The following is an 18361-nucleotide window of genomic DNA, read 5'->3' on the forward strand; positions in this document are numbered from 1 at the left end:
TCCGTGACTTCTATCCGTTTCCCTCCGACTATAGAGTGGTTTTCCTGCAGATTTTGTAGGAATTCCAACGCTACAGCCTCGTTCTATTCTTGCAGGCGGTTGAAGTAATTCAACCATCCTGCATTTTCCAGAATTTCGCGGGCAGCATCAGACGCGATCAGCTTGTGCGGTTCACTTCGGATTGTTTTCCCGCCCATAGCTTACTCTCAGAAATGAATTCGGAAATGGAACAGCAACTGTCCGCAGTATTTACCGAACAGAGAGGATACTCGATGCTATTTTAGGAAGGATTTTCGCAGAGCATGCAGCAAAGAGAAAGACCGTGGGTGGCAGTCCGTAGAATGAGATCATCATACCGTTAAATCGTGTTATTATTTTGCCTGAATGATGTGCAGCCACGTAACCTATTGGAGTAATGAGGTCACCTCCCCCCCCGCGATCTGATAGGCTGCCCCCAGCCGTCAAAGAGAGGAGCAGCAGCCAGTCGGGAGTCAAATCATAAAGTACAGCAGGTGGAAATTATGCCATGTTGTAAAAGGACAATGAAGTACCGAAACCGAGGCAGAAAAATGGATCGCTTTTAAGATAAGCCAGTGTGATATAATGAGGAACCGAGGGTTGGACGTCTGTCAACTGTACCAAGTCTCCAGTAGTTATTGTCAATTCCGTTGCCATGATTGGTGATAATGCTCATGCGATAATTATATCAGGGTGTGACATATGATACATGCGAAGGAAATAAAAGACAAACAGACTTAATATCATACCTGTTGGTGTAAATATTACGACTCCAATGCCATTAACAGAGCTCTGCTGCCAACAGGTGTTCATAACCTTGGCAAAGTTGTTTATCTCACCCTCCGGAACCATTATCCTTTGTGTATCTACTGAAGAGTGCTTTGTCAAAATGCAGGCCATTATGCTGGCTTGATGACCAGATAACCATAATGCCATTCACAAGGTAGGCACGAAACGTGGTCAGGCCGGCTCGTGATGAGACCTCCTGTTCCAAGGTTTGCTTGTTATTTTACCTTTGGACCATATCCCTGGTGTGGTGGCCGTAATGGGTATGCCACTTCGCTTCCATCCTTATGATCATGGTAGGCTGGCTCTGAATGAGACCCCCTATCCTGCATTTGACGATTTCATATCTTTATTTTTATTTTTTTCTTTTGTTCTTCTTTTGCAGCACACTTCTTTTTTCTTTGTTCGATTACACATAAGGGTGGTTCCGCACTCCTTAAGAGCGGGGAATGGTGGAAGAAGTCTTACAATCCCAACAGACAGATATAAATTGTTTGCTCATATTCCTCAGTAATGATCAAGAAAGTTTTTAGGGAAATCGACATGATAAAAATTACCAAACCATGGTTCGGGAACAAGGTAATGACAGTAAAGACGAAAGTTAATGTCCTTCCTCTTGTCTTCTTATATCTGCTGACTGTTTAAAACAATAGCGATTTATGATATGCAGGTTTCGGTATAACATGCTTATATGTTCATTGCATAATGTCATTGCTATATCTAAAGGATTTAGGAGAGCATAATCGCAAAACGTCCAAATAGAAGCAGAAAGGTTCTGATGGTGTCTTCTCTGAGCGAAACATGCGAATGACTCCTCTTGCGGAAAAGAAAAACCAAATTCTGCATCTTGAAAAAAGAAATATGCGAGTGCTGTTCCTTTTCGCAAAGGAACAGCAAAGCACAAAGAGTGCTGTTCCTTTTCGCAAAGGAACAGCAAAAATCCACACGTGCTGTTCCTTTTCGCAAAGGAACAACAAAAATCCACACGGGCTGTTCCTTTTCGCAAAGGAACAGCAACAATCCAAAAAGTGTTGTTCCTTTTCGCAAAGGGACAGCAGAACAAAAAGTGCTGTTCCTTTTTCCAAAGGAACAGCAAAAATTCCAAAACGTCAAAGTGCTGTTCCTTTTCGCAAAGGAACAGCAAAAATTCCAAAACACAAACGTGCTGTTCCTTTTCGCAAAGGAACAACAAAAATTCCAAAACACAAAAGTGTTGTTCCTTTTCGCAAAGGAACAGCAAAAATTCCAAAACGCAAAAGTGTTGTTCCTTTTCGCAAAGGAACAACAAAATAAAAAGCGCTGTTCCTTTTCGAAAAGGAACAACAAAACAACAAGTGCTGTTCCTTTTTGCAAAGGAACAACAAAAATTCCAAAACGCAAAAGTGTTGTTCCTTTTCGCAAAGGAACAGCAAAATAAAAAGTGTTGTTCCTTTTCGAAAAGGAACAGCAAAACAACAAGTGCTGTTCCTTTTTGCAAAGGAACAGCAAAACACCAAAAGTGCTGTTCCTTTTGAAAAGGAACAGCAGAATCACACGAGTGTTGTTCCTTTTAAAAAGGAACAGCAAAATCAAACGAGTGCTGTGCAAAATAAGGTAACCAAAATACTACAAAACAAAGATGAAAAGAACATATATACAGGATGTTATGTACAAATTATGAAAAACAGATTGCTTAAGTTATGGGTGAGGAAGATTTCACTTCCTCTGCTAGGATCTCCAAATCAGTATCTTGCTGAAGCTGTTGACAAAAGGATTCCCGAGTAAGGGGTCTTCGATAGAGACGAACTCGGTGGCCATTTACTTTGAACGTATGTCCAGAACCGTCAATCGTGATCAGAGTGAGGGTCCCATTATCGTGCACCTTCTGGATCTCATATGGTCCTAACCAGCGAGTCTGGAGTTTCCCCGGGAAGTCCTGGAATCGAGAATCGTATAACAGAGCCCAGTCTCCTTCATGGAAGACTTTATTCTTTATAAGTGCATCGTGCCACTTAGCTCGCTGCTGTTGGATTAATGCTGTGTTTTGTAATGCAGAGAGCCTAATCTCATCCAATTCGTTGATTTGTCGTAGTCGATTGATCTGTGCCTCATTCAGATCTAGGCCAACCTCTTGTGCAGTTCGTAGTGTTTGGATCTCGAATTCGATAGGAAAGATTGGTTGTTTCCCAAACACCAATTGATAAGGTGAATAGCCTGTCGTACTTCTCCATGTGGTTCTATAAGCCCACAGTGCTTCAGGTAGCCGAGCAGCCCAATCACGCCTGTGTGATGCGATGGTCTTTGTTAAGATTGACTCAATTATCTTGTTACTGTTTTCTACTTGTCCATTTGCCTGCGGATGGTAGGGGGTAGTAATCTTATGTTGGATATGATAATTGTTAAGTGTTGCGGCTAGTTTGTTTCCAACAAATTGTGGTCCACCATCTGTAATCACTTCTCTTGGAAGTCCATAACGTACAAACAAATGGAACAAAAATTGTATTACCGAATCTTCTGTAGCCCTAGCTAATGATTCAGCCTCAACCCATTTAGTAACATAGTCTGTTGCTACCAGGATGTATGTCCTTTGGTTTGATGGTGGATTAATGGGCCCGACGAAATCGAGAGCCCATCGTTCAAATGGCTCAATAACCACTTGTGGTCTCAGAGGCATTTCATCAGCTTGACCAGGCTTTCCTGCTCGCTGGCAGCTATCACAGGCCTGCACAAATTTTTTTGCGTCCTTAAAGATTGTAGGCCAATAGTACCCTGCCTGTAGTATTTTATGTGCTGTTCTCTTGTCGGAAAAGTGCCCCCTGCATGGTCCACTGTGACAAGCCTTTAAGATGTCTAGGATCTCATCCTCTCGAATACACCTTCTGATTTGCATGTCTGCCCCTGTATGGAATAAATGGTCTCCAATCCACGAAAATCGTGTGCTTTTTTGAACAATTTGTTTTCGTTCCTGAGGGGTTAGGTGTTTTGGTAACTTACCCACTGCAAGGTAATTGGCGACGTCAGCATACCAGGGTGTGCGAACGGCAATGGCAAACAGATGTTCGTCAGGGAATTGATCTTCCACGGCTGCTGCTTCGCTTGATTTGGGTATTCTTGAGAGGAAGTCGGCTACAGGGTTCTCCTTGCCGGGTCGATCCTTAATTGTGATGTCAAACTTCTGCAACAGGATCAACCATCGAGTTACTCTAGCATTCGTGACAGGTTTGTTTGCTAGATATTTAATAGCAGAATGATCTGTATATAACACAACAGGGTAACCTGTAATATAATGCCTAAATTTATTAACAGCATGAATTACAGCCAGAAATTCCTTTTCAGTAACAGTATAATTGAGTTCGGCAGAGGATAAATTTTTGCTAATATAGTAAATAGCGTATGGCTTCTTATCCTCTTCTTGTCCTAGGACTGCACCGATTGCTGTATCCGAGGCATCCGATGAGATCTGGAATGGCAGATTCCAGTTTGGTCCTCGGAGGACTGGAGCTATTGACATCAACTTTTTCAATTCTTTAAAAGCTTGGTCGCATTTATCTGTCCACAAAAAATCAACATTACCTGTCAGAGCATATAGAGGTGCTACAATTCGTGAATAATGTTCTATAAAGCGTCTGTAATATCCAGAAAATCCAAGGAAACTACGTACCTCTGTTTGAGTAGTGGGGGTAGGGATGAGCAAAAGAATCTGAATTTTAGCAGGGTCTACCTGGATACCAGCTGCTGAAATGTAGTGCCCTAGGATGATTCCTTCCGTCATCATCATGTAGCACTTCTCGTGGCTCAGGCAGAGTCTGGTAGCAATGCAGCGTTGTAAAACTTTTTCCAGGGTATCCAGAGCTGGATCAAATTCATCCCCATACGGTGTGAAGTCGTCCATATACACCTCAAGTCCATCGTTTATTAGATCTGCAAAAATACTGAGAATAGCCCTTTGAAATGTAGCAGGGGCGTTACATAGGCCGAAGGGTAATACACGATAGGCAAACGTTCCCCAAGGGCACGTAAAGGTAGTTTTATCCTGGTCTTCAGGGGCAATTTGGATTTGGTTATATCCACTGAATCCATCCAAAAAGGAGAAAAATTTCTTCCCTGCTAACGTGTCCAATACTTGATCTATAAATGGGAGGGGAAAGTGATCCTTTTGTGTAGCCTTGTTTAACTCCCTGTAATCGACGCAGATCCTCCATTTTCCATTTTTCTTTGGTACCACCACCAGGGGAGAGACCCATTTACTGTCAGAGATAGGGTAAATAAAGTTAACATCTAAGAGCTTCTGAAGTTCATCTTTCACTATCTCTTTTAGGTGCGGGTTGAGTCTCCTTTGTGGCTGACGGACAGGTCTTGCGTCTTTCTCTATATAGATGTGATGGGTGCATAATTGAGGATCAATCCCCTTCATGTCGGGGTAATCCCACGCAAATGCATCTTTGTATTTTTGTAACAGATTAACAAGTTTTATCTCTTGATCTGGTGTAAGATTGGCGTTAATATTCAGAGTTTTACCAGGTTCAATTTCCACTACTTTAGTATTAGCAACAGCAGTTACTGGTATTGTCTGATCATGCGGATCTTTTAAGGGATCTTCTTCTAGCTCATTGTCAAATGCTGCCTCTATCATAAGACACTGCATATGTTTTCTAGCTTCAGTTTGACTAATAAAATTGTTAATGGCGTCGTCTTCTGTTTGATCTTTGAAATCTAACGCCTTCTGTATAGTTAATGGAGATCTAATATTGTTAGCGAGATATGATACAGGATAAGGGTTAGTTTTAATCATTGGCAGGCTTGGCTGAGCTGGAGGGTACAAAATTAAATTTTTGACATCGGGTCCTTTAGCTATAGTCATGTTTCCCTGCCGGCAGCCTATGTAGGCATCGGCAGTAGCAAGCCAGGGTCTGCCTAGGATTAACGGATGTCCATCTAGTCGGGTTTTAGGATTAATTACCAGGAAATCTGTGGGATACTCCCATGAATCTACGGAAACCATGACATCATTCAGAGTACCTTCTGGTCGAACTACAGATCGATCTGCCAATTCTAACAGAGTAGAGGTAGGTTCTACTGACGTAATGCCAAGCTTTTGGCAGGTGGAGGTTGTCAAAATGTTGATTGCAGCTCCCAGGTCGACTAGAGCGTTAGTCAGGGTTTGGCCATAGATTTGAACGGTCACAATTGGGTTCCCGGGATCTTCATATTTGATAGGTGTCTCCTTTCCTGATAATAGGTCGGATAAAGTACCAACTACTTGGACTCTAGGGTTAGTATTTGTATTCCTCCTTGATTTTTTTATGCATAACTCCTTTATCGTTTTCGCATATATAGGAATATCTTGTATAGCTTGGAGGAATGGAATCTTTATATACAGATTTTGTAATTCTCCCAGAATGTCAAAGTCTGGAGGTTGTATAGGTCGAGATATGACTAATCGTTCTGGGAAAGGAGGAGAGGATGTGCTTGCTTGCTTATTGTTTTTCTCTTTGTTTTCATCCTCCCGTTGTGGGGGTTGTTCTACAGGTAACTGATTTTCAATATGAACCATTTTGTCTCCCTCTGTTTCTACTATTCGTCCCGATCTTAATTGAAGATCGTTGCACTCCCTTAGGTCAGACTCAATCTCTGATGTGTCTATGATTTAAATAGATTGGACTGGCCTATTATTAGGGTTGGGATTGGGTTGAGCTGGGAGTTGCGGTCTCAGATTAGACTGGGGATTTTGTGGTAAAGCTGGCAGAGTTGGTTGAGGGAGTGGTATTGATCCTGCTGGCTGATATGTCGGTCTTGGCCAGCTTGTCTGCCAGGATGAGCTTTGCGAAGTGGAAGGGGTCCACTGTGGAGGATAGGAACTATTCTGCCAATATGGTGGAGGATAAGGGCAGTTTGGCCAACCAAATTGGGACATCCAAGGATTTGGAGTAGGAAACATTTGAGGTGACCAATTTGAAAACGGGGGTTGGGACTGATTTTGCCACATGTTCTGCTGCTGAGTACTGAACTGCGGGGGTTGAAAAGAAGAGGAGGGGTCTGAAAACATACCTAGTTGCCTAGGCTGCCATTGGCGATGCTGGTTAACAAAATATGCTGGTTCTGACTCCTCTTCTGCTTCTTTGTATACTGCCTTCAAACCAGGCAGTGAAGGGCAGCTTTCGGTCAGGTGGTCCTTGGTACAGATAGCACATATTTGGACTGTATCCAGCGGGCATTCTTTGTGGCTGTGTTTCTTCCTGCATCGTGGGCAAAAGATGGCTAGATTCTGCTCTGCCTCGGCTTGCTTTTGTTTAGCCTGCACAATGTCAAGTTGTGTAGTTAGTGTTCCCAGGATATCAGTTTTAAAATTTTCTAGCAAATTTCCAAGTTCTACCCGTGTTACTCCCTCTGTCAATGTTCTGTTATCTCTGGGGAAGCGATCATATTCCCCTGGTTTTATCCTCGTGCTGCCTCTTGAGCTCCTGATACACAGATCAATGATATCAGCAAAATTTTCCTGATAAATGTCTCCTTTCCCCATGATGTTTAACGTTTCGATCCATTTCTCTCTCATACCTCTAATTAATGCAGTTTTCAACACGTTATCTGGCAGAGGTAGTGATGCATAAGGGGATCTCTGCAAGTTATATTGGAAACGTTCCACATATTCTTCTAAGGTTTCGTTTGGTCTGGCTGACATTTGAAAGATTTCATCTTTTAATTCCCTCGATCTACAGTAATCTTGGTATTTCTTTAAAAAGGCTTCTTTCATTTGATCCCAATTGTTAATAACCCCACCACCTAAGCCCATAAACCATCTCAACGCAGCCCCTTTTAATGTAGAGGGGAACAATTTCAGTTTCTGGGGGTCGGTGGTGTAATCGTATCCTCTACATAATACATCAAATTCGAACAAGAAGGCGTCCGGATCTTCTGATGTGAGGCCATGAAATGTGGGAATATGCTGGAGAGGGATGGCTTTCATGGGCGCATTTGCTGCAGAATCTACTATCGGATATTGCAATGTGGAGGTCTGGGTGTTTGGCTGGTTCTGCGCCATGGGATCGAATATATGCCAGTAATCTTCAGGAATTTCCAAGAGAGTGTTCCTTGGTTGAGGAGGGATAGTCTTAACAGGGATTGTCTTGACACCACTCCCTTGATCAGGGATGATAATGGCCCCAACTGTCTGCGGTGAATGAATTCCTTCAACAAGGATTTTTACAGCGCTTCCCTTGTCCGGGCTATTCAAAGGCTGGTTCAATTCAATAGGAGATCTAGGTTCCTCAACTTCCCCTGTTTCTCCTTCTCCTTCACAAAGGTTACTTTGGGTCCCTTCGTGCAATGGTCCAGGAGTCAAATTTTCAATTTCTTGAAAATCCTGCTCCTCTGTTCGACTGTGCACCTCAGCAAAGGCTTCGGATGGTGATCCCGAGGCCTGAAGGGAACTAGTAGGCTGTTTAGAATTGACTTTCTTATAACCTACTGATGGCTGAGAGTCGGCTTTCTTATAGATTTCGTCTATGAAGGTCGTTCGTCCAAGGGGCACCGGCCCCTTAGCTTTGGATGGAGGCTTTTGATCTTTTTCTAACTTTTTCTGCTTAGTCATGCACTCCAATTAAACTGCTAAATCCTATTTAACCAGCAATTCTACTAAGAGAGCGGACGGTGGAGCAGGGCTTTTACATGCTCCGTACGCAGGTTCTTACCTTCCATTTTTAAAATCCAACTCCCTCCTAGCAGATTTGCGCACTACTCTATAAAGGACAAATGGCTATTACCCCTTCCCCGGCAACGGCGCCAAAATGTAGAGCTATAACTAGGGTCTCTCACACCACCAATTATTCCACATTATTAAGTCAATCCGGGATCGTTTTGTTCTTTCAAGGAGTAACTCAATCCGAGGCTGTTCTGTCCAAGTAGTGCTCGGTAGTATAGCGTTCTAATGACTTGAAAGGAAACAAACACTAAGCTGTAACTAAACCAATTCAGGAAATGAAATCACACAAGGCAAATGATCAGTCAAGGGTACGGAACCAATAACCCTTCCCTTTAGAAACTGATAAAGAAAGAAAACCAAAGCATGGGCTTATAGGTCAAGGAGCTAGGCAGCGTCTTGCTGGGCTCACGACAGCCTTAGGCCTGCTATCACGCGAAAGCAATGAAGGTAGATTGGCGAAAGTAAACTGGAACAACAATTCTTAAAATGGAACAGCAGTAATGAAATGGAACAACAGTAAAGAGATGGAACAGCAGTAAAGAAATGGAACAACAAACTATCATAAACAGGAAACGTCAATCATATAAAATGGAACAACAAACCCAAATGGAACAACAAACCCAAATGGAACAGCAAACCCAAGTGGAACAGCAAATCCAAATGGAACAGCAACTCCAAATGGAACAGCAAATCCAAATGGAACAGCAACCCCGAAGTATGTACACGGTCTATACTACTGTAGCGATCCGAGAGCAATGTATGATGCGACTATGTTTCTGAACAAAGTGATATTATCTTCAAGTCTCACAAGTACTTATTTCATATGAATCCAATAATGATAACATTCATACCAATAACTTGCTGTAGAAATGGATGTAATTCGAATAGATTCAGTTTGTGTAATACAGAGACGTGAATTACAGAACTTATTCAGATTCAGATATTAATTAAGAAGCATAGTCTATCATATAACAAATGTATCGGATTACTGTAATGAAAGAAATAAGCAAACCACACAAATCACCGTATGATACAACAGCAAGTGACCGTCGGAGCTGGGCCCTTGGCTACGATGGTACACTGCTTAGAGTTACTTCAGATACAGAAACGAAGTGAACACCAAATCCTTTATATTGATTGCATAACAAAAGTGTACAAAATCAGATCTTACAAAAGCTCAGTGATCAAAATCGTTCTGAGTTTATAATTATAATAACAGTCATTCCCCCACACTCGATGGCGTGGTACCTTTATATAACATAAATGACGGAGATGTCTAGATACAAAAGATAAGCTTTAAAGCAGCGATCCCTCAGGATCGAAGATCCTGAGGGATTCGCTAATCGTTCAGGTCTCTTGCGTTCTCCGTCATGGTATCCTGCGCTCTTTTCCTGGATTATTCGGCTCCAATTTTACTTGATCTTGTCCGCATCCGGTTCCCTGTCGACGGGGCAGCAGTTACTTTCCTTGCACTTCTCGTTTTTACTCGATAATCCCCCATTTTTGCGCCCTTCTGCATAGAAAACATCGATTATTAGTGATTGAGCTTCGTTTGTCCATTTTCACATAATTTACCAAAACCCTTATGTTTTTAGGCTCAATATGCAGAAAATATTAGAAATAGTATTTGAAAAACCACTAGATTACTTATCAAAAAGCATACCTTCCAGGTGCTCCACAAACTCCAAGTCCACAATCATTGAAAACTCCAATCCTATCGAAACTTTGCAAAAATAAATCAATACCAATGTGAATATGCTCACGAAAAAAAGGTACTTCTCGATTTCTAGTTTTGCATTCTCTTGGTGACTTCTAGATAGCATGAGAAGTCACATATCTAGGCATAATAACGCCACCCTTTCACTTGATCTTAAAAAATAACCACAAGAGTGTTACACTTTTTGCCTCCACAAATACATAAGATCAGAGCCTTTAGCACAACAATAAGTTCATATAGGTTGATGTAGTGGATATAACTTCATTTTCGACCTTGGAACATACTCAAAACGACAGATAATGTTTAAAATTAGATGCCCTATTGAGGGCCGAATCCCACATAAACCATCCTTAAACTTTGATAAACATTGTTGGTGTAGACTGCAAAATTATTTCAGAGCTACTTAGAAGTATATCTTTAAACCCAAAAAATTACCCAAAAGAAAACTAGACTAAAAATAAATTTCGAAAAGAGGCTTTGCTTTTGGATGCAGACAGTGGTGACATTGCCTTTCTCATAGGACCAACGCAATGAGAAAGCTTCAGATTAAAGAGCCTAGATAAGAACTAGCAGTTACACGTGGAATCCCCAACGAGACATTCCATAATTTAAAAATGGAGCCTAAGGCGTATCCCAAACAAGAGTTTTATTTGATTCTTCGTTAATTTCCTCAAGCTACAAGTACATATGAATTTCGTTCTGCATACCTATTCGATGCCTCAAGGTTCCCACGTTCTTTATTTATATAGATTTGTTATGAATATATTAGGTTAGATGACATAAGGTTTTTAGAGGAATGTGAATTTAAAAAAAAAAGTTTTTTGCACTATAGTAGCCCATGGGCCAAAAACCTCACTTCTTTGTATTTTCATCCATTTTCCATTAAGAGAAAGACATTAGAGAAACCTTACCTTCCAGCTAGGTTTTCTCTCGAAAGGGTTTCCTAGGTTATATCTCGTGTTAATTTGTGGTTTGTGACTTTAATCTCATCATTATCTATTTTCTGCCCAATTATAATTTGCATGCATATGCAATAAATAATATTTAATAGATCCAAAAATCTAAGGACAAATAAATCGTCATAGTGTAGTATTTAATTTTTTAATATATTTTAGTAGATCTGTTGCAACAAATTGTCTTGTGGAATATTCACAATAGTTTACGAATCTTATTGGTATTAGATCTAGGTTTTTGTGGGTATATTATGGGGGTTTGCAAGGAATCCAATTTGGATAAATCAAGAGTCATAAAACTCCATCCATGGTCGACAAATCTGTTAATGCCCTCAATATCCCACAAAGGAGAGGTTTGTGTAGCTAGAAGCACAAGTCATATATATAAATGTGAGCCTTGTCACGGTGGCCCTAAACAATAAGCTTAGAATATTTAGATAAGATAACGGTTCTAACATGGAGATTAGATCAAATGCGAAATTGGAAAATCAAGAAGAACTAAAGAGGAAATGTTATAAAGAACCTAAGAATAAAAGAATGTAAGAAGCTAAGTGTTTAGGAAATAATTCTTTACTCTACAAGTTGGATAAGTTGTGTTCATAATGGTGAGAAACTATAGCTGATTAGAGAGGCTCAAACCTCCAAATTAATAGGGAAATTTGGTGTAAGGAAGATGCTTTATTGTACCAGCAAGCCTAGTATTAGGAAAAAAAGGTCTATATCATCCCTTGCCTATACCCACTCATCCTTAAGAAAGCATTTCCATAGACTTTGTAGGAGGTTTACCAATAAATAGGGAGAGACATGGCTACCTATTCATGGTAGTTGAGAGGTTTAACAAGATTTGTGTTCTAATGCCCTATAAAAAGACTATTAGTGGGAAAGAAGTAGTGAAATTATTCTTTGGATGGGTTTGGGTGCACTTTGGGATATCAAGGAGCATCATTTCAAATAGGGACACAAGATTTATAAATGCGTTTTGGAATTCATTGTGGTAAGAAGATGTACATGAAGTTAAATAGGTCTATAACATTCCATCCATATACATATGGGAAAACATAAGGGGTTAAAATCAAAAGCATTCAAATAAATTAGATGAAAGTATAATATATATGCAACACGCTTATAACATAGCAATCCACATTTCTACTAGAAAGTCCACATTTAAAACTTTTTCCCCCCTTCACCTTTGGATGTTGCATATGGACAAGGAGGAGTGAGGGAGGTTCTTACAGGTAGTGTGGTAGAACAAATTGTTGAGAATATCATGAAAATCAATATATGTGTACAAGAGACATTGCAGAAGTCATAAGAAAAATAAAAGGCTAGGCATGATTAGCACAAAACATAGCGATTGTTCAAGGTGGGAGACATAGTATGGTTATATTCCTACATAGTCCTAGTATGGAAATAAAGGTTATGTGTTATGGTCCCTTTGATTATTGGAAAAGGTGGGAGATAATGGCCATAGATTCAGTCTACCCCAATATGTGCACATTTAGTCAATGGTGAATGTAGAGAATTTGAAACTCTAGGAACCTTCCATACCAGATCAGGAAGAGGGACAAGTCCTACCTTCTAAATAAGATTTGGCACTAGATGCTCAAGAAGTGATAATAGAAGATACAATTTTGCAAAAGAGGTCCATAACTACAAGACATTGTTAGCATGACCTTTTTCAAATTAGGTTGAAATGACAACTTCCAAGAAAAACTAAATGGTACACATGAGAAAAGGTGGAGGAAAAAAATTCTCACCTCATTCAATACAAGATTTTGGGGACCAAAAGCCTCAAAAATGGAGATGTGTGATCTATATTTGATCATTATATTATTTTTAATCCATGTTAATGCCTTCAAAATTGAAAAATAGGAGGAATTAGATCACATGACTATATTAGTAGCTCCCAGTTTGGAAAATTGCGGTCTAAAACCTTTTGGAAGTAGTTTGAGGCATCAAAAATAATGTTTTGGGGGTAAATTTTTTATGTTTAAGTCTAACATCCTCTTATGCTATTTTACACACATATACCTTTCCAATGAAAAAATAATCACTTCAATCAATGTTTATGTGCAAAAATTACGAAACTCGCAAGTTGACCTTCCTATTTGACCACCATGATTCAAGAGGATGCCATTCCAACCCCCATTATTCATGGAAAAGGGGATAAACATGTGATCATTATGAGGAAGACTCTAGAAGAGTCAATATTGTAAGTCTAGTTAAGATTTGGAGGAGTCAAACTTAACCACTAGTAGGCTATTGAGTTGTGTTTCGAGCGGCAAGGCATAAAAGGGGATCCACTTGTTCAAGTGCATTTTGTTCAATGGATGAAAAGAGTAGCCAAGAGTGGATAGGAAGAGATAAAATATTGAGGGTTTGTGTACTGTAGTAGCCCACGAGCCACATTGCTGACTTCTTTATACTTGCATCCATTTTCCATTTAGAGAAAGAGAGCAGAGCAACCCCACCTTCCAGCTAGGTTTTCTCCCAAAAGCGTTTGCTAGGTTATATCTTGTGTTAAGTTGTGGTTTGTTATTTATATTTGACTATTCTCTATTTTCTACATAATTATAATTTGCATGCATACACAATAAACAATATTTAACAGATCCAAAAATCTATGGAGAAATAAACCCTCATAGTGTAGATTTTATATTTTCTAATTATTTTAGTAGATATGTTGTGAAAAATTGTCTAGTGAAATATACATGAAAATCCATGGATTAGAAAAAAACACACATATGCATAGAGATTTCATCCTACAAACCGAAAACTGAGAAAATTAGTAATATTTTTCATTATATCGTTATGTACAATATTATAGTACATTATATATTTTGTAGCATCCATGAAATTCCAATGCATTTACCCTGGATTATAATACAATCATAATACCTGAACTGAAACTACAAAACCATGGGAAAAACCACATGTGCCACAAAACCAGTTTTCGCAAAAACCGTGTGTTGAATACTGCCAAAATATGGATGCAAAAAACCATAATTTTTATTTATTTATTTTCGAGGACTTTGAACACACACCCCCTAATCTGGGTGGGTTGCCACCCTCGTTGTGCATCACACACTTTATAGTGCATAGGGACATTCATGCAAATAATATAACACATACTTATAAATCCCTAATAGTTGATATATGAGTTGATAGGAACCTTCCAAATGTTGACAACTTTTTAGTATCTATTAGTAGTAGGTTGAAACAAAATAAGTCAATATTATGTGTCACCTGACCTCCTAAAACCAAAAGGCCAATTAAATCATTGGTTGAAGAACATGAAAACATATTTTAACTAATGCCTTTTTTGGATTTTTTTTAGTTTCAAATAAAATGATTAGCAAAGTCCCAATACCTTATACTCAACCTCCCAAGAACTGAAAATTCAGAAATAAACAACTAATTGACAAAACCATTTCTATTAGTTGAAATATATTCGGGTTTTGTCAGTTTCTCAGAGATAAAGAAGCAATTATTTTCGATATCATGAAAACTTAAGGCCCAACATATTAATAATATTTACAACTTAAATATTAAAAAAGTTTTTTCTGAGACTGCTGCTGTGCGCGCGCGCGCGCCTGAGCCTGCCTTCGAACCTGCCTGCCTGCATCAGCTTGATCGACCAGCATCATGGATCCTCCGGATCCGCCTGGTGGGGATCCGGAGCTACAGCGAGCCTTCTCAGATCTGGTTAAATCTCTCCCCCAGCAAAGACCTAGACCAACAACAACGAAGTTTGTGAAGAAGCTAGATGTTTTACAGGAAGTTCATTTGCCTCCGACCATTCCTCGCATGGCAGCCATCTCCTTAGCAGAGAAAGGATTAATCGGGCAATTTACAGGACTATGGCCTTCACCCAAAACAGTGCAAAGGTGGGTTGAACGGAACTGGTCGGACAAGATCCAAGGCAAAATATCCATCAGATTCTGTGGCAGAGGATATTTCACCTTTCATTTCGAAACTAAGGAGGACAAGGATCTAATCTTCAGAAACGGGCCTTACTTTATGGACTCCAGGGGTCTCTATCTCAACAAATGGACCCCGGATTTCGATCCAGAGCTAGATATTCCAAGCGCAGTTCCAGTCTGGGTCAGGCTGCCCCATCTCCCTCTTCACTGCTGGGGCGACGATTCGGTCAAAGCAATAGGAAACGCGGTCGGAAAATACATAGACCGCAGTGAACCCAAAGACAACATGCAGGCCTGTGCGCGGATTTGTGTTGAAGTTGATCTGGGGCGTGGACTGCCGGAAGCCATCAAACTGAAGGTAGACGACTGGTGTCACATTCAGCAGCTGGATTATGAACAGATACCCTTCAAATGCAAGGTATGTCACGAATACGGACATTTTGCAAATAGATGCACTAAAATCATAAATGTAGAATCAGAAGAGCAAGAAGGGCAATGGGAAACTGTTAAAAGGAAAAAATCATCACCCCCTCAGAAACCATCGGACTCTGAAGCCCCTGGGCCTTCCCACCAACACCCTTCCAATCATCATTCATCCCACCAGCTTCCTTCCTCTTCCTCCCAGCAACCTCCTCACCATCACCCCTCCTCTCCCCCTCGATCTTCGGATCCTTCCATTCCTCCATCTTCTAATCCATTCGCGACTCTCTCTGAGGAAGAATCCGACCCCTCATCTGATCCTCCTCTCCAACCCTCTCCCCCTCACATTTCTCAACCCTCCCCTGATACCCCCTCCGCTAGGATAACCAGAAGTTCTTCAAAGGATCATGGAGCGCCCAGTGATGTCCCCAAAAAAGGGCCTGGCAGAAAATCGGCCAAACAGCAGAGAGAAGAAAGTACTCAGAAAGATATTGCCATGGGCTCTCAGACTCCTATAGAATCCTTCATTCTTGGACACTCGGATAAAGAAAATAATAACAAGGGCAAAGAGAGGCGAGCACCTCTCCATGTAACCGGTAAACCATGATGAAAATGCTATCCTGGAACAGTAGGGGACTAGGGCACCCCTCCAAGATAGCAGCCCTTAAGGACTTAATCCAAAGTGAAAAGCCTGAAATCGTCCTTGTTCAAGAAACAAAGCAAGATCAATCTGAAATTAACAGAGTCATCAGCCAGCAAAAGCGGTACAGTGGTTGTGCAAGTGAAGCAAGAGGAGCCTCAGGTGGCATCCTAACAATGTGGGATAGTAACAAATGGAGCTGCAAATCCACCAAAATACATCAGAACTGGATCAGTGTTAATCTAGAAAGCAAGGAAGATGGATCAACGGTAAAAATCTACAATATTTATGCACCGACTCAATACAGGGAGAAAGAAGTGTGCTGGAACACTTTGAAAACAAATATAGAAGAAGAGCAGGACAACAATATCATTCTTGCAGGAGACTTAAATTTGGTTTTGCATGCCAACGAAAAAAGAGGGGGAAACTTCAACCCAGACCCATTCAGAAATCGACTTGAGAACATTATGCAGGAGCAAGATCTGGTTGATATCAAACCCAAGAACCGCAGGTATACCTGGAGCAACAGACGATTAGGAGCTGGCAACATCATGGAGCGCCTTGACAGGTTCCTCATAAATATATCATATCTGTCCACCTTCACTACTGGCCAGTCAAACATTCTCAATGTCTCCGCCTCTGATCATTATCCAATAACACTTACTTTGCATAGCCATTGCCAGCTAGGACCACTTCCTTTCAAATATTGCTCTCTCTGGAATCGTATCCCTGCAGCAAAAGACGTGGTGTGGCAGGCTTGGACCCAACATGTGGAAGGCTCCCCGACTTATATCTGGGAGACAAAATTAAAGAGAACAAGACAGGCTCTAAAAAACTGGGCAAAGAACAATTACCAAGAGCCTGAGATGAGTAAAAAGAAAATTAAGAAAGACCTTGAGGAAGTGCAGCAAAATATTGAAGTCTTTGGGCTTTCCCAGCAAGCCAAAGAGAACGAAATAAGACTTTATACCCAGCTGAGACAAACTATAAGGGATGAAGAAACTAAATGGAGACTGAAGTCAAGGCAGTTGTGGCTGCACGAGGGAGACAAAAATACTTCATATTTCCATAAGCAGGCTACAATTAGAAAGGCCAGAAATACTGTGAGCACAATTAGGGATAACGAGGGGAATAGCTACAATACCCAGGATTCCATAAAAGAAGCAGCCACCAATCACTTCAAAAACCTTTTGACAGAGGAAAAAAGTGAGGAGGATTACACAAGTTTACTACAACACATGCCTAAAGAAGTCACCCAAGAAACAAACAGCAAGCTCACGCAAGAAGTAGAAGAAGAAGAAGTTCAAAAAGCAATTTGGGGTCTTCACCCAGACAAAGCTCTAGGACCTGATGGGTTTCCAATCAGTTTTTACAGAGAATACTAGCAGATGATCAAAAAAGATCTATTAAAGATGATACGCTAGGTTTTACAGAAAGGCAAAATGGGGGGACTCACCAACTCAACCCATCTAGCCTTAATTCCAAAAGAGAACAGACCCTCCACCTTCTCAAGGTTTCGACCAATATCCTTATGCAATTCTGCATACAAAATAATTACAAAAATTCTGTCATCTAGGCTTAAGCCTTATCTCTCCTCCTTGATCTCGGAAAACCAAGGGGGCTTTCTCCCCAATAGGCACATCTCTGACTCCATCCTTCTAGTGCAAGAGGCCATTCACTCAAGCATAAGCCGAAAGGAGAAAGGGTTTGTCCTAAAGCTGGACCTTGCCAATGCCTTTGATAGGGTTAGGCACTCCTTTCTGTTTGCAGTCCTGCATAAAATGGGATTCGACCCCTCCTTCATCAATATGATCAAAGCCTGCATTTCGAATCCATGGATCTCCCCACTGATCAATGGGAGACCTGGTGCTGCTTTCAAATCCTCTCGAGGTCTTAGACAAGGCTGTCCCCTGTCCCCATATTTATTTATCCTCATGGCTGAGTCTCTTAGCAAAACCTTGGATTTCAATCGAAGAATAGGCCTAATCACTGGCATCAAATTTGAGCAAGGTACAAAGAACATCAACCATTCCCAATTTGCTGATGATACCCTCTTGATTGGAGGGGCGTCCATCACTATTGCAAGGCGCTTCAAGAAGATCTTAGATCAATTCATGGAATACTTAGGAGGGAAGGTTAATCAGTTAAAAAGTTGTATTTATGGTTGGAACACATCAAATCACACCATCCATAGCATTGCAAAAATTCTAGGAGTCTCATACAAGC

The 18361-nt window shown here is 40.7% G+C and overlaps 1 protein-coding gene across 1 annotated transcript; it reads left to right on the plus strand.

The window, feature by feature from the left end:
• Positions 1-16098: 16098 nt before the first annotated feature.
• On the plus strand, positions 16099-17520 carry LOC149150579 (uncharacterized). Its single transcript, XM_089442862.1, has one exon. The coding sequence runs from the start codon at positions 16099-16101 to the stop codon at positions 17518-17520; it is 1422 nt and encodes a 473-aa protein (XP_089298988.1).
• The last annotated feature ends 841 nt before the right edge of the window (positions 17521-18361 follow it).

The sequence above is a fragment of the Pinus tabuliformis genome, chromosome 9, assembly GCF_031772625.1.
Source record: "Pinus tabuliformis cultivar Carrire ecotype Pingquan chromosome 9, CPIR1, whole genome shotgun sequence".
In the NCBI taxonomy this organism is placed as follows: Eukaryota; Viridiplantae; Streptophyta; class Pinopsida; order Pinales; family Pinaceae; genus Pinus; species Pinus tabuliformis.

Coding starts and splice junctions, on each gene's coding strand:
- LOC149150579 (XM_089442862.1), top strand. CDS start 16,099: ATGATGAAAATGCTATCCTGGAACAGTAGGGGACTAGGGCACCCCTCC.